Here is a 24,216-nt window from a genome sequence, read left to right on the forward strand (position 1 = left end):
CCATGGGCACGTGAATAAAGAGAACATGCTGACATTTACCACTAAAAAGTAAAAGTTAGACTACATAAAGGAGCAGTGAGGAGGAGGAGGAAATGGTGTTTATGTGCAGCATGGAGACTTAAGTTAGAGTTCATATATTAATGTACTCGCAGAAGAGTTCACAGTTGTCACGATCGAGTTTTCATAGCTTCAAGCACTCTTCAGGGAATCGTTCATGCAGATTGTGATATGCACCTCCCTCATCTAAGGCAAAAAAATCTGAGCACAAATATAATACTTTCACATAAGACCACCACCCTTTGTTAGAAATGAGCAAATGTTGGGCTGCTGTATGGATTGAATCATAAGCGTCTGAAATGGCGTGACTGCAGACTGTGAGTTATGCTCAGATCTCTCCCAGACATCAAATGCTCTGGACATCCATCACTCAGCCGCTACATGACATTTACAGCCACTGATGTGTTCGCTCCTTTGCCTTTGCTTTGGCACTTGGAACAATGCTTTCCACTGAAACACAGCAATACTGCAGCCACACACTCCCGGATACAGAAAGAGTGCCTTTCTCAGCCAACTCCTCCATAAAAAAAATAACATTTAGATGACTTCTGACAACTTATAATCCTTGCTTTTAACCTTACTAACCTTTAAAAAAAAAAAAAAAACAAGTTGTCATTTAAAAGATGCCAAACTCATAACTCTTTTCAATTACTTATAATTTTAAAAGTACCACATAAAGTACAATTAGTATTTTAGGTACGTGAACATTGGATTCAACATCAAAACTATGGTATGATGTAAGAGGACGCCAACATCCATCCATCTTGTGTTTATGTGAGAAGAAAGATTGTTCTGTTTTTAAGAGTCCATTAATTTTCCCCAAATGTAAATACAGTCAAATGTTTGAAAGGTTTTAACATACAGTTGTAAGATCTATTCTGACTTTAGGCTAGAGCTGCAACGATTAATCAGTTGGTGGTCAACTATAAAATTAATCACCAACTTAATTGATAATCAATTAATTGTTTTGAGTCACTTTTTAGGGGAAAAAAAACCCTAAATGGTCTGATTCAATCGTCTTAAATGTGAATATTGTCTGGTTTATTTACTCCTCTGTGACAGTAAACTGAATATCTTTGGGTTGTAGACAAAAGAAGACGTTTGAGGACGCCATCTTGGACACTGATCAACATTTTTTACCACTTTCTGACATTTTATAGACCAAACAACTTATCTATAATATTTCATATTGACTCCAATACAAATTGACTTCTTTTTAGAACTTTTACAAGCAGTCCACTTTATCCTATCATATCATCATATCATCAAGTTGTTGACAATAATTTCAAGAAAATTTACAAAAACGGGATCTCATGGTTGGTGGTCTCATCTCAGGTTTAAAATGTCTTTTCAATGTCCTTTTCAGGAAACAACACCACACAGATGTAAGAAATCCCAAATATAATGGATTTATAGTATGAAACTGACTCAGATATATTAAAAACATCAGCCTCGCCAACTTATATAATACACGAAAATAACCCAGAATACACTGCACAGTGTCACAGACACCATTGATTCATTTTTGTGCATCGTTTATTAAGTATTTTAAAGTTTGTTTTTTTTTTTTTCAATAATTAACAAGTATTTAAAAAAAACTGTAATCTAAAATCATCACTTAAAACCCTGTGTATATTATTTAATGAAGTGTCAGTCTTTTGGTTGTCAATCACATAGTCTTCTCAAAAGCTTTCTTACAGTTGCTGGATGTTTTTAACATCGTCGCGTCTGATGGTAAATTCAATGAAAGGGCGCTCTTGTACAAGTGTTGGGGTATTTGGACTGACAACAAGCTTTTATTTAGTGTACATATCGTTTATCTAGTTAAGAAGCTCAATGTGAAGATTGGCTATTATTTTAAAAATAAATCTTGTTTTAATTTAAGAGTCAAGAAAAAAACTTGTGAAAGCTACTTTTCTGCCTGTGATTGATGACATATTGACATATATGACATGTTGTATATGCAGCCTCCTCCATAAAGTCAATTGTAATACATCATCACAAAACTGTCTGAGAGGGCTTTACAATCAAAATACACAATGACACCATCCATCCTAAGATGGTCAGTCCAGATAACTGATGGTCTGAGAACAGAGAGGTCTTATCTTTGGCCCTTCCAATCAGTTACTTATGTTGTTTTCTGTTTGTCTTGTTTAATCATTGTGGTATTTGATTGCTCTTCTGTCCTAACGTGTGTGAGAAATCTGCTGAGAAACAGCTTGTATTGAGTCAGACCCCCAGCATGTAATGACTTTAACATTACTCTATTCTATTCCAGCTAAAAAGAAATAAAACCATGAATAAAATTTCCCTTTCTGTTGCCTGTGTGTAAAGTTTAAACAATGACGGACAGCTGTCAGGTTACAATGAAAGAGTCAAAAAGAAAGGCTGCACGAATTTGCGGTCCATGTCGGCGGACTCTGCTGTATTTAGTCTGATAATAAACCTGGGAGAGACAGAGGTGGAGGAGCTGAGAGCCTCGCCAGGGCATGATAACACCTTGACAATTCAAGACACATGTGCCGCGGCATGCTGGGCCGCAGCCTCGGGGCAGAGCCTCAACCAGCATGTGGAAGAGGTTTTCCACTCAGCTGAACGTCCAGTACCTCCAGTACGGCTGCCCCGGAGCCAGATCTAACTCTGCGGTATTAGGCATCGAGGCCAGCTGTGGATTAACACAATTTGCACCTCCTCTCGGTGCAGGTAACACCCACACCTCCCCATGGAGGTCCATCTCGTCAGATTTAGCCTTCGGCTCCACCTTCACAGGCTTTTGTGCTAAAGCCAAAATAAAACACATAAACTCAGACGCACACAGAAAGACGGACGACCCTCAAGAAGCCAGGTTTTGTTACCAAAGATATTACGTTTACAAAGACTAAATTCAATTCGATGGCCGTAATGGAATAAGAGCGAGAGAATCTAATTTAACATCACTGCAACCCCACTGCTGTTTTAAAATGCTTGAACAACTTCTCGAGGCATTTTGTTTCGTCCGTAGCGAGCTGAGACACTGTGGCATTCATAGCATTTTCCCTCACATCCTGCCATCGATCCATCACTTACGGGTGGGGACCCTAACATAACAAGCTCATGATATCAAAGGTTGGGACATCTGTGTTTTATATGTAAAGACCCTCAAAACACCTGTCAGAGTCCACACTCCACTTGACAAGTTTGACATTTCCAGAAAGAGCCCCGGCACCTCACGAGGTTTATGTTTGTTTTTCTCTCGGCTTTGTCTCTTGTGTTTGATCACACCTGGATCAAGTCTGTGACTCACACACTCCTTAATATACCGATCTGTGACCAAAATGTAAATCCCAGGCTTCCAAACTTAAAGAGCGCCAAGCAGAGATGGGACAAAGCCATTGTTTTGCAAGTTACAAGTAAGTCTCATGTCTTGGCACAAGTCAAGTTAAGAAAGGCAAGTCCGGGGCGTCGGTGGCTTAGTGGTAGAGCAGGCGCCCCATGTACAAGGCTGTTGCCGCAGCAGCCCAGGTTCAAATCCAGCCTGTGGCCCTTTGCTGCATGTCATCCCCCATCTCTCTACCCCCAACACGCGAACCTGTCCATTAAAGGAAAAAATGCCCAAAAAAAATGTTAAAAAAAAAAAAAAAAAGAAAGGCATGTCCAGAATCACATCTCAAGTCAAGACTGAAAAGTCTCAAGTCCTAAACTTTGAGTTTTGAGTCCTAAAAAATGACAATATGCTCCTCACCATATGTAAGGAAATTTTAACAACAGAGTAATAATATATTAAATTAACAAAAAACCTGAATGCTTTTGAAAAGATTTATTTGTTAAAATGAGTGAACACTTGGTGTATTGTAAATTTTGTAATAGATGGATAGATCAATCAATCGATTGACACACATATCTATATTTCTAATATATAAGTGAAATGTAAGCACTATTTTTTTCTGTTTAGTCCAGTTATGGATGAAGTTAAAGTAATCTATTAGAATATTGGTATACTTACATACTTAAGTTTCACTTTTCACATTTTACCACCTTACCATACCTTACCTTACTCCAACATTTCCTAAATTATAAATATACTTTTACTCCAATACATTTCTGTGTATTGGAGTAAAAGTATTTTACTCCAGTTTTATTCCAGTATCTATGTAAGAAGAAATAAACTTCATAATATTAAAAATTCTGTCCGCTTGCTTGCTTTCTACCAGAATTTATTTATACTTTTACTTACAATAATTAATTAGATTTAATATATTAAAATTACTTTTGATACTTAAGTGAAGTAAATATCAGATACTTTAGGACACTGACTCAAATAATATTCTATAGATGACTTTAACTTCCACCAAAGTAAATTTCTGGCGAGATATCTGTACTTTTACTCAAGTATGGCATAAAAAAGTAGTTCTTACATACTTTCATGGCATATAGCACTAATTTTGCATGTTATTATCCTGTCTTGTTGTATTTAACTCATCTCATACTGGAAAAATGTCTCTAACTTTCTCATCCCAAATTGACTTTGGAGAACGGATCAAGTGTTTTGAAGTCAAAAGATTCAAGTCCAAGTGAAGTCATGAGTCATGAAGTCCAAGTCGAGTCGAATCTTTTTTTATTTTGTCAAGTGAATTCTAAAGTCATCAAATTTGTGACTCAAATCTGACTCTAGTCCTCACCTCTGGCTCTAAGGAAACAGATCTAATGATTGATCAAATTAAAGCTAGTGTTCATTTAGCTGTTTTGCTTGTGCAATCAAGGTTTACTATTAACTAAAAGAGGAGTCAAGCATTAACTTTAGTACAATAATTTCTTAAAGACACACGTATAAAAACACAGACTCTCTCAGACAAACAAATGAAAACACACGCAAAGACATTCATGAATAAAACAAAGGGAGGAAGGCCTGAAAGTTCGCAGGAAGAGAAGGCAGCAAGAAAGGGGGGGAAAGGGAAGGAGTAAAGGAGAGAGTAATACAGGGAAGAAAGGAGGAAATTTAAAAAGAAAAGAGGAAGGAAAGGGAATCAAACGAAGGATGAGGAGAAGGAGTGAGAGAGTAAAGAAGGCAGAGGGGAAAGATGGATGAAGATGGACTGGACAGAAGGATGACGGGAAGTGTTTGTCGCTCCTACAAACAATTGACCTGGGCGAGCGTTTGGTGTTTTTGGCTCACAGAGAGGCCAGGAATCAGAGTGCTGACGAGAGGCTTAGCTGGTGTTGAGCCACTGGGGGTGGAGCGTCACACTCTGAGGGGTGGGGGAGGGATGGGTGGGATGGGGGGTCGGCAAGGGGGGAGGTAGAGTGGGGGGGCGGAGGGCTGGACTGCCCTCTGACACGACCCTGTCAAATGAGAGGGGAACCATCACGTACTGTAGGCCTGCCAAGAAGCTCAGGTGAAGGTAAGACACTGATTTTATTACCCTAGTAGCTATATTTAATCATACTGTGTGTACTTTATCAGAATCTACTTTTTAATTGTCTACCTAGATGCAGACATGCAGTGTTTTCACACCAGATAAATTAAGACTAGTTGTAAAAGGTGTCAGGATGTGTTTATCCGCTGGGTGGTGAGCAGCACTCCCAACCAGCATGACAGAAAACAAAATAATCTATAACAGAAGCTGGTTATATCTTCGCCTTGTTTAGCTTTGCTCATTAAATACAATACACCAGGTATTCTAGAAATTCACCTGGACAATGTGCTCTCAGCAGCCATTCAGCGGGTCTCAATGACCGACACTTTTCACAGCCTACACAGGACAGAGGCTCACATTCATCACACACACATGCAGCCACACGGAGGAAAATAACTACAGTAAATTATAAACAATTATACACCAGTAAGAACACTAATAAAACACAGCAGCACCACCTAAATATAGGAAACATGTAGTATATCTTACATTTTAAAGTAGGAAACAACAAAAAGCTTACCCACTAAATTATACACATGGGTACAAATATTTAACTTTTTAAAAATTATAACAAACTATGAACTTCAAGAACTCACATGAGCCTTAGTTACCAAGTATTTCGTTAAAAACTTAAAATAGATTTAATCTTACAAAACCCGGATGCAACAGGTTTTGTGTGTTGAACAATGTGTAGTGTAACATTGTGTGTCCTACAGAACTAGGTGTGACATCAGAGGGCCTTCTTCTACGGAGACACTGAGTGTGTACAGTGCAGCACTGACACACACACACATTAAATAAAAGTCTGCTTGTGTTTACCTGCTTTACACGTTGAATGGAGCTCTACAAATGGACTTTCATTCAGTATTGCACTGCCCTCAAGTGTTCACTGCTGAGAGCTTACACTGTGTTCATACTAAGAAGGTTGTGCAGGATGACGACATCTGTGTGTACTATGTCTAATGAAAGGATCTTTAGTTCAATATAAAAAGAAACATAAAGAAATGTCCAGGTAAAGGTTGTTATAGTTAAATAAAACTAAACTGAAACTAAAACTAAGTGTGAAAAAACATTTTAATCAGCTGGAATAAAAATAAAAACTAGGCATCTGAGAAAGTAAAATTAGAAGTAACTGGAACTGAACTGTTCAGTGACAAAACTAAAAATAAAATATACATAAGATGTTTTTCGTTTTAGTCTCATTTTGGACAAATTTGCCGACACAACAAGCATGAAGAGAGATTAGTGCACATGTTTACTGAGACTAGGATGTCTACATGCCTTCACAAAGTGTTGTCTTTGTATTGTAATGCCTATTCTAAACTTCTTAAACTTTGTCCCTATCATATGTACCCCATATAAATAATTAATTAAAAAAAAAATAAAAAAAAATAAAACTAATACTGAAACTAGTAAAAACTAAACTACAACTAAAAAAAATCTGAAACAGTAAAAACTTAACTGGAAACTAACTAAAACGAAACTGAACTGCAAATAAAAAAATAAAAAAATAAAAAAAACTAATGAAAAACAAAAAATATAATAGCTCTTGTCCAGGTATAATTTGAAAACAGAGATAATTTATGAAGTACAAGCTACGACTGGCTCTGTCTTTCTTCACTGTGTGACTGTCACTAGCAGTAGCTGTTGTAGCTGTGACACTAGTATTAGAAATTATAGTTACATGCACACGTACGTATCTATATACTTCATACCATACACGCAAAGAGACATGCACATACAACCTCACACATACATGTGTTTGCCAGGTAGTAATACCAGTAGAAATTATACAAGCAGTGCCGGTGATTTTAATATTCACGAACCAGAAGTAGTAGTATTAGAAGTGACAGTATACTGTGTATACTTTTCACTGCACTTACGTATTTTATGGCAGTATCTGTAGTTTACTTGAGTTTTTATATTTCTGCCAACTTTCTATCTTACTTGACAACATTTCCTAAATAAAATTTTAACTTTTACACCACTACATTTTCCATAAGCATCTTAGTTACTTACTACAACACAGGGAAGGAAGGGAGAAAGCCAGGAGGAAGGAAGGGATGGACACAGACGAATGAGGATATGGGAGGGAGGGAAAAACTGGATTTTGTTCTTTTAAAAAAGATCTTGTTTTTCTTCAAGTGTAATGCAGGCTCTATTTTTAAAGTGGTGAACATGTTATGGAGAAATATCATTTTCTTGTGCTTTTACTTTCAATGCTTAAGTACATTAATTGGATAAAGTTACTATTGATGCCTAAGTACAGTAAATATCAGATAGTTTGGGACTTATACTCAAGTAATATCCTAATAGGTGACTTTAACTTTTACCAAAATCTTTTTCTGGTAAGATATCTGTACAGTTAATTCATCCACCACAGAGTATTAATACTCGCTGTAGTAGGCACAGTAATAGCAGTAGTTTCTAATGGTATCCATATAATTATACATGGAAGTAGTGTCAAAACCAAAATCAGTAATTGAGGTTGTAGTGCCATCAACAGCTATAGCAGTACTGCAATTGTATGTAGTATTATTATCACTATTTTATGGCATAGGAGTGGTGTAGTCGTGTCAGGATAAGTAGAAGTAAGAGTGGTAGTAGTAGTCGTCAGGGTAATATCAGTAGTAGTATCATTAGTAGTATGAGTGTTGTCAGTAGCAGTAACCCTGTGCTTTCTGTTCTGGTTGTGGACTGTTCACAGGTTATGAGTTTGACAGGAAAGAAGAAGTTCTGCTAAGAGAGAATGAACATTTGTAACCGGTGAGTAAACTTTACAGAGGTAAACACAACAAAATCCATCGTCTCTTCGCTGCCTGGTCACACACTCAAAAAGATTATTTGGTCTGTTTTGTGAGGTTTACGCTTTTCAATTATGTATGAAAATTTCCATCATATTACATCAACATTTATGTAATTAAATCAAATAAAATGGGCTATGAGAATATGCAACTTTAGCTCATAGAATTTACCTAATTTATTTTTATTTTCATTTTCAAGTTTATGTGTATTGTTTATTTCTTAGGATCCCCATTAGCTGTGCCCTAAAGCACTGCTAATCTTAATCATAACTGTTAACATAAGTTGTATGTATGATTGAAAAAAACTCTTAAAACTATGTAATTAGTTTTAATAAAGTGTGTGTATTTCAAATATGATGATGTTTGTCAACATATTTGAAATACACACCATTTATTATTAATCACACAATTAATTAGGAATAATTATATGAACTTTATTTAAGTACATTAGGTTAATTCTATGAGCTATTTATGTACTATAGTAGTAGGACATACGTGGTTGTTTTTTAATGGCAGTTTTCAATTAGAATTATTCAACTCAACTGGATAGAAATGTTATATGTAGACAAACTGAAATACGTAAATGTGACAACATAGACCAAATAATTTCTTTCAGTCAGTGCAAATTGGACTGCTGAAAATGCTTGTAGACTCAAAGAACGTTTTTTCCATTTAACAAAATGTTCCAGATTTTGATTACTATTTAATTCCGTAGCTTTTTTTCTTTGGTTAATCAATTATTATTAACTAAAAAAGGTATTTATCATTCAGTCAGTTTAGCGATGAGTGGTAAAAATTGGCTGTGACAGTTTTGCTTAAGTAATGGAGAGATTATTTTTTTCTTTCTTTGTAGGCCTAGTAGTAAATAGAGATTATATTTTTGTAAACTGAACTAAATGACTTTAAAATCAAACCATAAATTTAAAAAAATAATCAGTTATATAGACATCAGGTTTATGGCAAAGTGTGACATGTAAATCTTCAACAAACTCAGGTTTCACACTTCAGTTTATGAAACACAGCAAACTACACACACAACACGAATGACTGAAGAGGTTTGCACCTGTACTGTCTCTTCATGTTGTGAAGCAGCTGTTTCTGGGGCCTGTTGCAGTGTTTGTTGTTTTTATAGTCACTCATGCATTCAGCAAGAATAAGGTGCTTCCTCAGGAAATCCTCTGCAGAGTTTAACACCCAAACCCTCCAGCTTTTTTTAGATTTTAGGGTAGGCATTTGAGTAGACATAGGAACGGTGCTATACCTTCACTTGTAAGTCATCATGCCTGAGCCCAACACCTCTGAATAGTCTAATGATCACTTTCATCACCAATTAATGATTGTTTCCATAATAAATTAACAAGTCCAGCATAGTGAATTTACACTGACGCAATCAGGCAGAGAAATCCAGAAAATCCTCACATTTAAGAAGCTTGAACCAGTAAATATCTTGCTTTTATGACTGATGAATTACATAAATTATTATTATTATTATTATTATTATTAAAAGAATGTGTTCTTCACTGAGGAGATGTTTCTCAAAAGTCACTATTTATTACCTCTAAACAGTATTTGTAGAATTTTTTTTCCATTGTAATAAAAGAGCTCAGTGTCCATGTAGCATATTCAGTTCATTGTGACTTGATACAGATCTAGCCTCCACCATGTGTTATGATATGATAATATTTGTCTTTCAGATCCTCACTGAGTTCTCGGTATGTTCAGACTAAGAAAATTTTCATGCATGCTTACGTGATTGTTCAGTGAACTGTGAATGGACACTGTTGCTCATGAGGAGCTGCTCTCTCTTAAAACTAATGTAACATTAGTGTGATAAGACAAGACAGTCCCAAGAACATCTCAGGAAACAAGGCAAACATTTTACTTACTATTTATTATTTCCCCCACTCATTGCTGGCAGTAGCTTTCCAAAGTCACAGGTCCTGAAGTCCTGCTGGTACAAAACAGTGACATTGAATTAATTTCCTCCTCTGTCAGAACACAATAATGTTAAAATGAATAGTAACATAACGTAGTTATGCTGTAAAGTATACATAGAGTCGATTTGGGCCACAGGCTGACTTTAACGTTAAATTTAATTTGTGAGGTTGTATTTTTGACATATTATAAGTTGAACACAGGCGTTAACAGGTGGTGAAATTGAGGGAGTGACTAATATTAAAAATGCAGGTTGCCTGTATCCTCTGTGAATGGTTAGCTAGCTAGCTTAAATATGTGACTGATTAAGTATTTCAACACCATAAAAAGGACACTAACACTAACAAAGTGACTAACAGGGTGCTGCAGTAAATGTGTCTCACCTGAAGCCACCAGCAGCTGCTCAATATGGCAGATCTGTTCAGCCTGATAAGTGGATTCAAAAAAGATCAGTCCGGGTAAGTTTTACGGGCTCCTCTTCACTTTCTTAAATAAATATGTAGCTAACGTTTATTATTGAGGCAACTTCTGACAATTTAAAATTTGCTTTGGTAGTTGTTGACAGCCTCGTTGTGTCTTCAGACTGTGAGGATATGACAGCTAACGTTAGCTTGAGTCAGCCGTTTGAAAAGAACGGTCACCTGCAGGTCTCGCATCAATATGTGTTCCCTGTCAATCAGTAGCGCTCCGGTTCGGTGGTTAGCCTAACAGCTAACGTTAGCTTGATTCAGCCGGTTACTTGTAGCAGGTGTAGCATCAAAATATGTTCCCCCTCCTGTTAATGTGTAGCGCCCCGCCTCGGTGGTTAGCCTAAGAGTTAGCGTTAGCTTAAATCAACCGATTGAGAAAACCAATATGTTCCCCTTCTGTTAATGTGGAGCATCCCGCCTCGGTGGTTAGCCTAACAGCTAACGTTAGCTTAAATCAGCCGATTGAGAAAACCGTTACCTGTGGCAGGTGTTACATCAAAATGTGCCCCCCCATCTATCAGTGGTCCCGTCCTATTAATTAATAAATTTTCTTGTCTTCTTTTGTTTGTTTGTTTGTTTTTACATTTTACCTTTAATGTAACAGTGTTTTAAGCCGAAATAAATTCTTTAATTCGGTTGCAAAAATGTGTAGCGTATATACCAAATTAAATGTTTAAAAAAAAGTCTTTTGTCATTTGTCAACTAAAATGTACGTAAAACATCTTACGCCTTTTCTTCTAAATTTTGGAGGCATGGCGGTGGCTAGTTTTGAGTCTCTCTTGCTAGACTAAGTATGCCTTCCAAATCCAAAAAAGTAAAAGTGTCAGAGTAAAAAGGTGAATTTAACTCTGTGTGGACAGATTTGTTTGCTTTAAATGTTGGAAAGTGAGAGTATCAAATAATAATAAATAGCTCCAAGCAGAGTAGCCACCTTGTGGTAAAACATATCAATGAAAGCTCATTTATAGCTATCAGTAATGTTGATAGGCTATTTTAGAATTAATAGGCTGTGTTACCTTCATTACAAGACTCAAGACTTTTGTTAAAAATGGCACTTTTAATAGTAAGGCTTGCCGACCCCGAGTCTAGTTTAACATGCTTTCGAGTAGACGCCTACCATCATGGGCAGATTATGAGACAACTGGCCCCTGGGGACCGACATGCAGAAGGCCCCACCTTTCTTTCTACATAGGAACAAGACACACAGACTTTGTGGTGGTTTTGCTTGTTGTTGTTGTTGTAGTTTTCCATATCTTTGGAGTTGGGTTGTGTGTCTTTGAAGTCATTTTGTCTTTTTGGTCATTTTGTGTTTCTTTGTAGTGATTGTGTGTTTTTTCTGGTTGTTTTGTGTCTATTTGTTGTAATTTAGTATCTTTTTTGTTCATTTTACATTTCTGGTGATTTTGAGTCTTTTGGGGTTTTTTTGCATTGTGATAATTTTGTGTCTTTTTTGTTATTGTGCATCTCTGACATGATTTTGTGTCTTTAATGGTCGTTTTAGTCTCTTTCTGGTTATTCGGTATCCTTTTTGGTCATCGTATGTCTCTCTGTGGTGATTTTGTGTCCTTTTTGGGTCATTTTGTGTCTGTGTCTGACACTAATTATCTTCAATGTTTTCCATGTTAATTCAACTTTTCTATAATGTTTGTAATAATAATTATATTTTCATCTATTTTAAATTAATTAAAAAACTGTTAGTTCCCACTAACTTACTTGGAGGGCAAAAGCTGTGGAAAAAATTGTTTTGGTTTTTTTTTAATTTAGTGTTAACTACCTGAATTGTTTTTAAAGCTACTTTAAATTGGAAAATGTAAGCTGCACCCCAGGTCCCCATATTTCCTCAACAAACATGGGCACCTATGTGCATCAGTTGTGGATAGTATATTAAGTAAATTTACTTAAGTATTGTACTTTAGTAAATTTCCATTTTATGCTAACCTATACTTCTACTGTACTTCACTGCCTATCACATAACTTTGGACTCCAAATATTTATGTAGTACAGATGTAGCCATGAATTTACATGTACTTATACAAATCTGCATATAAAATATGATGCATTCATATTCTTTTATTTGCAATGAAGAATTTTTTCATTGCATTATTTCACTGTTTATTTTAGGGATCTGAATATGTCTTCCACGTATGTGTAGTCTAGTTTTCTAACAGCTTATAAAAACTGAATATTTTAAACTGGAGGTTACTGAAGAAGAGTCATCACACCAGTGTCCCGTGTGCATACGTGTTAGCATGTAGGCCCCTGTACACAGCATGTTAAAGTGTATGCCCATATGTAGTACTGTATGTACCATCTGGACCACAGACAACTGTGTCAGACGCCTCTTGTCCTCACTATAGTTGGAGTCACCATCAGCACATTTCCAGCTTGTGTAAACACAATAAGAGCAAGGGTCACACTCAGGTCACATACACTGTCATTGGCTTTCATAGCGGCTCTATGAAAGTTTGATTCTGACTGACACAAAAGCAACACTGTGGACACAAGGATTTATATCTGCTAAAAAAAAACTAAAACAGAAAATCTGAAACGTTCATTTTACTTGCTCAGATGTCAAAGTGTGGAAGCTTGACTGGTGAGTTGTTGACGCCATGATTGCACTGCATTTGCTGATACGAGGGGCAGTTTCAGTTTGAGCGGTGATGTTGCAACTTCAGTCCTTCATGGAGGCTTGTGTCATGTGAGAGTGGGGGATTTTGTTTGTGACAGATCGTTTATTTGTGGTAAGTCTTGAAGCTGAAAGTTGTTGCATTTAGAGTAGTTTTTCCTTTTGAACTCGGATGTGTCTGTTTGGCTGTCGGAGCCTGTAGCTGTTTGTCTCACATGCAAAGCAACAAATCCAGTTTCCAGATGGCTGGATGAATAAAAATATGAGCAGTGACTGGGAAAAGATAACTTGTTATGCTTAACAAAGCCAGCAGTTTTCATCAGTGACTACAGAGAGAGATTTTGAATGCAAAATATCTATATTTTGTCAACTTTTATCCATATGGTCTGTGCACTGCACATGGTGAAATTACTTACAGTGAAAGAATTATGTGTTGATAGTTTGTTATCTCTTTCCTGTTCTGCACATTTTATGCTGTTATCAGTTGGCATCAAAATGAAAACAGATGCTATCTGTTTCCCCACAGAGAGGGAGGTCGCTGTGCAGAGATGGCTATGGTATGCCTGACAGACTTTGAGGAATATGCAAAGGAGCATCTCTCAAAGGCCACCTGGGATTATTATGCAGCTGGAGCGGACGAATGCTGCACCAGGGACGACAATCTACTGGCTTACAAAAGGTACAGCGAGGAAAATAAAGTTTGCCCAGACGTTCAAGGTCATCACAAACATACATTTTAACCATCTTAATATTGTTTTTATATTTAAAGACACTCTTTGACATTTTAACTGCACCAAACATGACAGTCTTTATCTACAAACAGGAGAGTAAACGTTATTTTTCATGACATTTATAACTACAGACTACAATCATTGAACATGTGTGGCAACATGAACATTATAAACAAACCTAAACTCAATTTGCTGTATAAATGTGCTGAATAATATTAAAAAATCACCACTGAGGGCTGACACAGTTTGTGTTTGAGTAGTTTTTAAAGGGGACATATTATGCTTTTCTTTTTTTGTCTCATATATAGTGTTACAGTGAAGAATGCTCATATGGCTAAAGTAAGTTGAACATAGAAGTTATCACTATGAGCAATAACCTCAGGTTTTCTATCGTTCTTAACACTCAATTTCCAACAGTTTTTTCTACTCTAGCTACATTATGATGTCACACTGTGCAGGATTTCTTTATATGGTCATCTGCTCCAGACACACCACAGCAAGTGTTTACATAACGTAGCCTTCGCTGCTACATGCAGCTACATGCAGCTACATGTTAACGTCAGGGAAACATGTTGGTTGCCAGTGTTGAAAATTTCTCCTCAATTTCAGATCATATTCCTGCTGGAACATGTTTGGTTATGTTTTCAAAATTGCCACTATTCACCGTTACAGTCATTCCCCAAGGCCAGTACACTGCCAATGTACATGTAGCTACATGCTAACATCAGGGAAACATGTAAACTTGGTTGCCGATGTGTCCCTGATTTTGGATCATATTCCTACAGGAACACGTCTGGTTATGTTTAGAAGCATTTATTAGTGATTTTTCAAGTCAAGTCAACTTTATAGCACATTTCATACGACAAGCGTAAACTCAATGTGCTTCAAGGTAGAAAGTGGCACTATTCACCATTACAGTCATTCCACAGCTACAAATACACTGCTATTGTACATGTAGCTACATGCTAACATCAGGGGAAATCTAATCTTTGCCGGTGATGTTGTAAATATATCTTTGATTTCGGATCCTATTCCTACTGGAACACGTCTGGTTATGTTTAGAAGCTTTTATTAGTGATTTTTCAAGGTAGAAAGTGCCGCTATTTACTGTTGCACTCATTTCCCAATGGCCAGTACCCTGTTAATGTACATGTAGCTACATGCTAACATCCAGGAAACATGTAATCTTTTGCTGATGATGTAGTAAACTTCTCCCCGATTTTGAATCATATTCCTGCACCTCACCTCGCACCACACCTGGAGTTATGTTTAAAAGCTTTTCTTGGTGATTTTATAAGGTAGAAAGTGTCACTATTCACCATTATAGTCATTCCCCAGTGGCCAGTACACTGCTAAGGCACATATAGCTACATGCTAACATAATGTAAACTTGGTTGCCAGTGTTGAAAATTTCTCCTTGATTTCGTATCATATTTCTGTTGGAATACATGTGGTTATGTTTAGAGGCTTTTATTGGTGATTTTTCAAGGTAAAAAGTGCAGCTATTCACTGTTACAGTCATTCCCCAACTGCAAGTACACTGCTAATGTACATGTAGCTACATGCTAACATCGGGGAAACGTAATCTTTGCCAATGTTCTAAATTTCTCCCCGATTTCGGATCATATTCCTGCTGAAACATGTCCGGTTGCGTGAAAAAGCTGTTATTGGTGATTTTTCTGAAAGAAAGTGCCGCTATTATCTGTTACAGTCACTTCTTAGCTGCAATGAAGGTGCAGAGACGCTGAGATACGGAACACCTGTAAACACTGACTATTTACAGCAGACCGGGCTCAAGGAGACAGCCACTTAAACTGAACTATTCAGACCGATGTTGAATCCAGGTGTTCCAGCAGAGACAGTATGAGGAAAATAAAGTGTTTTGACCATTAAAGCATGTAAACATGTCATAGAGGAAACCTTAAATACAAGTATGAACCTGAAAACAAGCACAATGTCTTCTTTAATACTAAAACTGAAGATCATATGAGGGCACAGCCTCTAAAAACACCATAAACTGAAGCTTTTGTGGACTTTGGTTTTCTTTAACTGATTTCTGTGTACAGTATGTGTGGTTGTGATTCCTTATAACCACAAACAGGCAGTTATGTTTCACTGATGCTGCACTGTTCTTCCAACTCCAGCCCCCCTGTAGTGAAGAAGAAACTGTTTTGAAAGTTGCATTACCAGAGAGACAAAGACACAAGGTCATGATTTGTTTTATCTTGTCAGAACTTTTCCTTCATGTGTCTCTTCATGCATTCCTCTCAGCTTTCCTAATGTCTCCATACAGACTGATGGACTGTTTCTCCTCGCTGTAAGGGGTCTGTACATACATGTTTTTGCTACCTACATAAAGCCTGTAACTAAGGATTTGTTTGCTTGTACATTTGGGTCGGGTTAGAAAATTTCCCCCCCGAAGGAATAAAGGTTGGGCTGTTTCTTGGAAAGATGATCTTAAGTCATAGCTTTTGGAAAACCCAGAGTGTTCTGTCTCCACTTATTCGAAGAAATATGACTTGTCCAGCAAACACAGCATGTTGTCATCTCAAGAAGGATTTCTCTCAGAATAATGGCTTCATTTGACAGAACTGGACTTTAAGATTTTGCAGTGCTTACAAAACAGGGTGGTTTGGCTCCATGGTTAGATCTCTGAATGAGGAAAATGAAGATGAAAAAAAAACTTAAAAATTTTACAGTTATACATTTTGAAGTGGTAAAATGTTGGATAAAAGTTTTGGGTAGGGTTATAACAGACAACTCTGAAAAAATTTGCCTTCGTAACCATTTTCTAGCATTCATTTATTCATTCATTTTCCATAATTGCTTATCCTTTTGGGGGCCGTGGACACTGGGCGAGAGGTGGGGTACACCCTGGACAGGTCACCAGACTATCACAGGGCTGACACATGGAGACAGACGGCAATCACGAGCACATACACACCTACGGACAATTTAGAGTCACCAATTAACCCGCATGTCTTTGGACTGTGGGAGGAAGCTGGAGTACCTGGAGGAAAACCCACATTGACATGGGGAGAACATGCAAACTCTGCACAGAAGGGCTCCCCCACCCTGGGGTTCAAACTGTCAATCCAGAGGATGAGAGTTGTAGATTTTGTAGTGTTTCAAATCACTGAGCATTTCTGTATTTCCTGTGGTTCCAATGTGAAAACGCACTTTGCTTTTCAGGTATTTAATTTGCTGGATTGGGCGAAAACATACATCTATAAACAGCTTCTCAGTTTATTCAAATAAAACACAAGAAGTCCTACCTCCTCTACTTCTTTAGTTGGTCATAACATGCCTTCTCACGTTGCCTTTCATTAGTTGTGACTGGACAGATTTATCTGAGTGACCCCTGTTACAGTGGGTGTTTTGCTTACATGTTCATCTGTGCCTCACACTCAGGATCCGTCTGAGGCCTCGGATCCTGCGTGACGTGTCGGTGAGCGACACGCGGACCACAGTGCAGGGGACAGAAATCAGCTTTCCAGTTGGCATTGCACCAACTGCCTTTCACTGCCTGGCCTGGCATGAGGGAGAGGTGGCCACAGCTCGGGGTAAGGACTGTCTCATAAAACCTTTATCAGAAGAGATTGTGAGGCCTGTGTCTCAAAGTTCATGACAAATTTGTGCTTTGGAGGGACAAGGTTTTCATCTTGTAACAATGTTAGTACAGATCAACACTAGATGGGAGCATGAGGCTGCAATGATCTTGTGCTGTAAGGAAGATACTCTACTGGTCTTGTTGGTCTTGGACTGAACTCCTCAAATCCACATGTAAATTTGATCTTCACTGACCACACTAATTCACTTTCCACTTTTGCCTTACAGCCACGGAGGCACTCAACACCTGCTACATCACCAGCACTTACTCCACCTGCTCAGTGGAGGAGATTGTGGCAGCAGCACCAAACGGCTACCGCTGGTTCCAGCTGTACGTGTACCGGGACCGGAAGCTGTCTGAACAGATTGTGCACCGCGTAGAGGGCCTCGGCTACAAAGCCCTGGTCCTCACCGTTGATGTCCCTTACACTGGAAAACGGCGCAACGACATCCGCAACCAGTTCAAGCTGCCACCACACCTCAAGGTCAAGAACTTTGATGGAGTGTTTCAGGTAAATACCTTTAGTTTCAGCATGTTCAAGATATTTTTAGAAACTGTAAAGACATAGCAGAAGTATTGAGTATATTGAGAATATTGAGTGAAATATAATGTATATGTGTGACCCATGAAATATTGCTAAAAGTCATGCATACGAAACATCCAAACTCCATGTACCAACAGTGTCAAAGACGCCCCATGACAATAGTTGCAGCATCATCAGTAAAACTTGAAGCAGTAGTAGTTTAGAGTCCATTTGTAACATGTCTGACCGTTGTGCTTTCTACCACATGCACAACGAACAGGAGACTGCAGCTCCAGAGGAGTATGGGATCCCGGCCAACACCTTGGACCCCTCCATCAGCTGGAAGGACGTGTACTGGCTGCAGTCCATCACCCGCCTGCCTATTATCATCAAGGGAATCCTGACCAAGGAGGACGCTGAATTGGCCGTGGAACATGGTGTCCAGGGCATCATTGTGTCAAACCATGGGGGGAGACAGCTGGACGGAGGCCCAGCTTCGGTACTTACTGACCATGTTGCTTTTTAAAGCGAAACTCCACCTAAATTAAGAATACCAATATGTTGTTTCCATGGCCTTGGAAAGTTAAATCAGTGTTTGTGAACATGAGATACTTACTGTCAAAGCCAGAAACAAGAGACGTAAGTCTCGAACTTGTGACGTCATAGGGTATAAAGTCTGGAGCTGCTTTATAGAGAATGGATGGGAGCCTGATTTTGTGGACCCACACAATGTTTGTCGTCTTTTTAAACACTAATGATCTTTACTAACGGACAGCTCTTGGCCAAATGCAAGTATGACGCTGAATATATTAAACCGTGCGGACCTTGAACTAATGACTAAGGAGAAATCTGGACCCCGTGGCTGGATCAGTTGGGAACCACTGATCTAGAACATCTTTCCCATTTCACTGTCTATGGAGCAGCTCCAGACTTTATACCCTATGACATCACAAATTTAAGTTTAAGCATTCTCTGGTTTGGATTTAGGCGAGAGTTGTTTTTGTTTACCAATATTTTTGGACTATCTTAGACCATGGGAATAGCATATGAATTTTGAGAATGGGCATAGGTCCCCTTAAAGTTATTCTGAAGATAAAGCTGTTTTTAGTTACTATGCTTAAAGCCGCTACAAGGAACTTTTAACTGGATATGCAAAAGTCTCTTGTTTCTGCTAATGTCTGTGCGTGACCTACAACAGCAAATGAGACCATCGGTGTGAAGAGAAGCTATTTCAACATAGTGTATATCCATACCTTTAGGAAACTGTCTCCGGGTCCACCCCAGGTTGCTTCCAGGACGAAATGATTTACAGCACTCAGACGGCACACATCATCTTACCTAGCTGCTTACATTTATAGTGACTCTCATAAATAGTCGCTATTCCTCCTCCTCGACCCGACGTCCGCGGGGAGTTAAAATAGCAGCAATCATCGGGTAAAAGTTCTGTGAAAGCACTGGACTCACCAACAGTCAGCCACGTCTCAGTCACACAGAGAAAATCCAATCCTCCGGAAGTCAGGAAATCCTTCAGGATAAACGTTTTGTTCGCTAGCGATCTAGCATTTACCAGCCCAATCCTGGCAGGAGCCGGCGGGTCCACAGTGTTAGCTGTCCAGGGAACCACACACAGAGGCCGCAGGTAGCGCAGATTCACCTCGCGCCAGCAGGGACGAGGAGAGCAGGGGCCACATGGCTGGAACACCTCATCCGGGCCGACGACAGGTACCAGCCAGGCATCGACAGGGTCCAGCGAGTGCCGAGAAATAAAGAGGCGAGGCACCGCTCATACTCAGTCCAGGAAGCTGTGGAAGTGCTCGCCAAACAGGCTTTCAGCCTTACCAGCCGACCGCTGCGTTTACCCCGGTGGCAGTGGTGCTTACGCCAGAGAGGTGGAGCTGGGGCGCGGCAGAGGTGAGCTGGGATCCCCGATAGGAGCGGGGGCAAAGTCTTCCCGTCTTGTTGTTTCATTCATCCCCAAAACAAACACATGCGCGAGCCAGGTAAGCGTCTTTACGACAATACGCGCTAGAGCTCATGGGATAAAAAAAGGCTTCATTCCGGCAAAACACTACCGCTTTTGTCCACAGGGTCAACTCAAAATGAAAGTTCCTTGTAGGGGCTTTAAAGAGGATGTGAGGGTATACCCATGTCAGTTAGCCACAGCAGTGACACAGCCCAGTTACAGAAGCCGTGACAGTAGTGGTAATGCTAGAAGATGTATTATTAGAATGAGAAGTAGTAATACAGAAGTGAGCAGTCACAGCAGTAGTGGCAGTAGTGGTGTAGCTTTACTTGTGGTAGTAGTAGTGAAACAACAAGTTGTGGGTTTTACATTTTTCCTGAGGCCTTGTTGTCATGTTGAGTTTCCAGGGAGTCACTTTGCTGAGTGAAATAGTCTGGTACAAAACCCTTTTATGAGAGAAGTAGTTATTTTTACAGTGATCTTTAGGGGTGCTCATAGGCAGATTTTGTCAACTTTGGACTTAGCCAGGCTTGCTTTTTCCAGTCTTTATGGCTAGGTCTTGAAGCCTTTAAAGGGTAGCTTTGATGTGTTTCAACATGGACCCTATTTTCCTATGTTTTTGTGTGTCTCAGTGACTAATGGAGACAACGATTTTTGGAATTGGGACAGTATTGACTGAGAGTGCTGCAGCTGGCAGGGGCAAAATAGGGTGCAATATAAACACTCAGGGCATTTGGCAACATCAACTTATGCCCTCTAAAAGTGCTTGTTTTTGCCACTGACTCAGGTTGTATTTAATAAGTGTCTTACAACATAATGGAAAGGATCCCTACAGAGATAGGCCTTTTTGTTAAAGAGTAAGATCCTTTTTGTTTAACCAGAAACAGCCATGAAATCTGCATCATCAAACCAACCAGACTGCATTCAAATAAACTGTAATTTTAGTGTGTATAGAGCCGGTGTATTTTCACATCTAATTGGAAAAGTTAAGGATGTGTTTCAGCCAAACTAGAGTTGGTGATTATTGAACAGTGAAAAGATGAAGCAGAAAAGCTTTTGTGAGTTTTAATTCGTCTCTGACATCTTTGAATGTAACGCATTTTAGAGTAATAAAATTACTGTTTATTTAAATGGAGTCTGGTGTGTTTGGCGATGGCGATTTTGAGGCTGTTTCTGGTTAAGCAAAAAGATCTTACTCTTAACAAAACGGGTCTGTCTCTGCAAGGATCCTTTCCGTAAACTTGTTAGACACTTAAAATAACAATCTGAGCCTGTCAGTGACAAAAACAAGGACATTAAGTGGGCATAAACTGAAGATGCCAAATGCCATAAGTGTTAACATTACGTTTACAATCTTACATTAGCACTGTCGCTGAATACTGCACCAATTTAAAAAAATCTTGCCTCCATTAGTCACTTAAACACAGAAACATGGCAAAACAGAGTCCACGATGAAAAATGCAGAGGTTACCCTGGTATTTGAGAGTGCTGAATCAAAGTTATAGATAGTATGAGCTTGTTATGGTTTTGAGGTAATCACAATTAAACATTGAAAACTCAACAGGTTGTTTGTTAATAATAGACAATCCTATCTCAAAATAAGAGTGAAATGTCTCCTGTGGTAATATACAAGGTCCAACCTGAAGTGTGAAGTGTAGTATAAAAGTTGGAAACACATGTACACTCACCAGCTTGTGCACTGCTGCTATAAAGTATGCTGACCTTGTTCCATCATCACCTCTGCTGCTGATAGATTGACGCACTGTCGGAGATCGTGGACACGGTGCAGGGCAGGATCGAGGTCTATCTGGACGGAGGCATCAGGACAGGAAGTGACGTATTGAAAGCGCTGGCCTTGGGAGCCAAGTGTGTCTTCATTGGCCGTCCAGCAGTGTGGGGCCTTGCATACAAGGTACAAACAGCAGCACTGAGCAGTGTGTGATACTGTTAGTGTATGTATGCATGTTTTGAGACTGATTATAACCACCAATGTTTTTTTTTCCGTTGAAATATTACTGACAACTATCTGGCTCTCTTGACATCTTTTGGTACCGGCTCCACATACTAAGCCACTGTCCTTGATAGCTTAAGTTTATCCCTGAAAGCTATTGACAGTATTGGAGCGAAGGTCTTGGTGTAAGGATTTTACAGCAAACTATTAAATCAAACAGTTAAGTTAAGCTAACAACCTACACTGAAAAATGGATTTGGATCTTGCAATAAGGAACTACAACAAATAAAATAACTTGTGATTGCACCTCAGAAAAGATCAGACTCCATCTCACAGGACTCTCAGCATGTGCCACTAACAGTGACTTCACTTATGCACCGATCTGTTCCACTTCACACGAGCTTCTGTGATATCATCGTAATAATGTTCTGCAAGAGTCACATAGAGCCGGCAAATCATCTGTGGTTTTGACAGCTCCAGTGAGCTCCTCCAGAGCTAAAGTACAGTCAAGCTTCATTTCTTGGGCTTCAGTTATCAATTAACATTTGTCTTTTTTGTCACTAAAAGTGAGTTACACAGTCGACATATGTCTGTTACTGTTTTTTTGTGGCATTTTATTTTGCAGAGAAATAGCCTTTTAAATGACTGTCTCCCCACGTGCAAATGTTCCATCAAAACAAGTTCCCCCCAGACAATATTTTGAAAGAGCAGCGCCACTGCAAACACAAACAAGCCAGAGCATTTTTTCTTAATAGCAGAATAATAATGTGTGCTTTCAGACCTTTCTCTGTGGAGATAGGTCTTGCTATGTCAGACTAAATTATGGTTTGTAACTTGTAGCGCTGCTATGCTGTTTGAACTCAATGAAATCTTGATGCACAGTATCTTTTGTCTTTATTTGTCTGTGGCAGTAAAAAAGTAAATGAATGACAAATGAAATTAAAGCTTTTAATAGGGCTGGACACAGTCGACGATTCTGTTATTTTTTCTTCCGGGTAAAGTTTTACAGTTTGAATGGGGCTCAGTGAGACGTTCAGTGTGACAGCGGCATTCATGTAATATATGAGCTAACAACGCTAACAGCAGATCGGATATGTGCAACAACATTTATTGCAGACACTAGATATCAAACAGAAGCCAGAGACTGTGAGCTGTAAAATTCACCACTTGTAAGGAGAACAGAGGAGATAATGTTACCTTATGTGGAAAGTTTCTCCTACTCTGTGCTGCTGCATCACATCCGCAGGTGCTTGTACCAAAGAGTAGCCTGAAAGTCAACAGCAATCACTCCACAGCAAAAACTGGGGACCAAAACATCCCCAGAAGAACACTGCACAGCACACTGACTAGCCAAAAAGAAAAAAAAAAAAACTGACTGCTTGACTTGAAGCAATCCCAATCGACTGAGGGGTTTCCGACTGGCGATTCGAATCTCTGACTTTCGAGGGGCAGCCTTGGTTTTTAAAACTCAAGATAACATTTACCAATGTTGATTTTACAGGTAGATTACAAGATAACAGATTGTCTTTTGTCTTTTGTCTGTTTGTCAGGGTGAGGAAGGAGTGAGGGAAGTGCTGCAAATCCTAAACGATGAGTTCCGCCTGTCCATGGCTTTATCAGGTAAGACATGTGAGGTCATGACACTAAAACAAAATATATTATGTGCCATAACAAATACAGCAAAGAAAGAATGATTGTATTTATCTGACCCAGGTTGCAGGAACGTGGCCGAAATCAACAGGAACCTTATCCAGTTCTCTAAACTGTAACAGACCAGCAGAGGGCAGCACTGAGGATCACAACACCCACTGAACAGGACCAAACCAAACCAACAGTGTTGAGCAAGAGCCTGAGACTTCATCACGACAAAGAAACTGAGAGATGTTCACCTCAGAGCTCATGACTTTATCATGTCAGGAAACATGCAAAACAGCCACATACAAGAGTGTACGAGTGACCCGGTGTCTTGGGGAGGATGAGGGTCGGCGACAGATTTAGCAAGTGAATAATGAAGGTGTTTTTTTAGCTTTTGGATTGGAGGGCACATGAGCTCCCAGTTTGGCCTGGTGCCCAGGCGAACTGATGATGACACACACTATGGTTTGAGATGCAGACGATGATTGTGATTGAATAAAAACGCCTGCTGAGGTGAC

General features: G+C 39.0%; 2 protein-coding genes across 3 annotated transcripts in view; one reads left to right on the top strand and one right to left on the bottom strand.

Moving 5' to 3' along the window:
• The window catches only part of wars2 (tryptophanyl tRNA synthetase 2, mitochondrial), a 109,288-nt gene extending 98,900 nt beyond the window's left edge, over nucleotides 1–10,388 (bottom strand). Inside the window, exon 1 of the mRNA XM_033617225.2 lies at nucleotides 10,141–10,388. The gene's annotated coding sequence lies outside the window, so the exon portion shown is untranslated. The remainder of the gene's footprint in view (nucleotides 1–10,140) is intronic.
• hao2 (hydroxyacid oxidase 2 (long chain)) lies at nucleotides 5,394–24,216 on the top strand. 2 transcript variants are annotated; one of them, XM_033617227.2, is made up of 9 exons: nucleotides 5,394–5,435; nucleotides 8,158–8,216; nucleotides 13,812–13,964; nucleotides 17,428–17,579; nucleotides 17,854–18,137; nucleotides 18,430–18,648; nucleotides 21,866–22,024; nucleotides 23,614–23,683; nucleotides 23,777–24,216. In XM_033617227.2, exons 2-9 carry the CDS (start codon nucleotides 8,200–8,202, stop codon nucleotides 23,830–23,832), a joined length of 1,110 nt encoding a protein of 369 aa, XP_033473118.1. In that variant the 5' UTR covers nucleotides 5,394–5,435; nucleotides 8,158–8,199; the 3' UTR covers nucleotides 23,833–24,216. The 2 variants fall into 2 exon arrangements, with proteins under 2 accessions (XP_033473118.1, XP_033473117.1); XM_033617226.2 differs by lacking the exons at nucleotides 5,394–5,435; nucleotides 8,158–8,216 and adding an exon at nucleotides 10,498–10,647.

The sequence above is a fragment of the Epinephelus lanceolatus genome, chromosome 14, assembly GCF_041903045.1.
Source record: "Epinephelus lanceolatus isolate andai-2023 chromosome 14, ASM4190304v1, whole genome shotgun sequence".
Taxonomy (NCBI): Eukaryota; Metazoa; Chordata; class Actinopteri; order Perciformes; family Serranidae; genus Epinephelus; species Epinephelus lanceolatus.

Coding starts and splice junctions, on each gene's coding strand:
- hao2 (XM_033617226.2), top strand. CDS start 10,598: ATGGCAGATCTGTTCAGCCTGATAAGTGGATTCAAAAAAGATCAGTCC. Junction 17,580..17,853: donor AGAGGTGGCCACAGCTCGGG/GTAAGGACTGTC, acceptor TTTGCCTTACAG/CCACGGAGGCACTCAACACC. Junction 18,138..18,429: donor ACTTTGATGGAGTGTTTCAG/GTAAATACCTTT, acceptor CACAACGAACAG/GAGACTGCAGCTCCAGAGGA.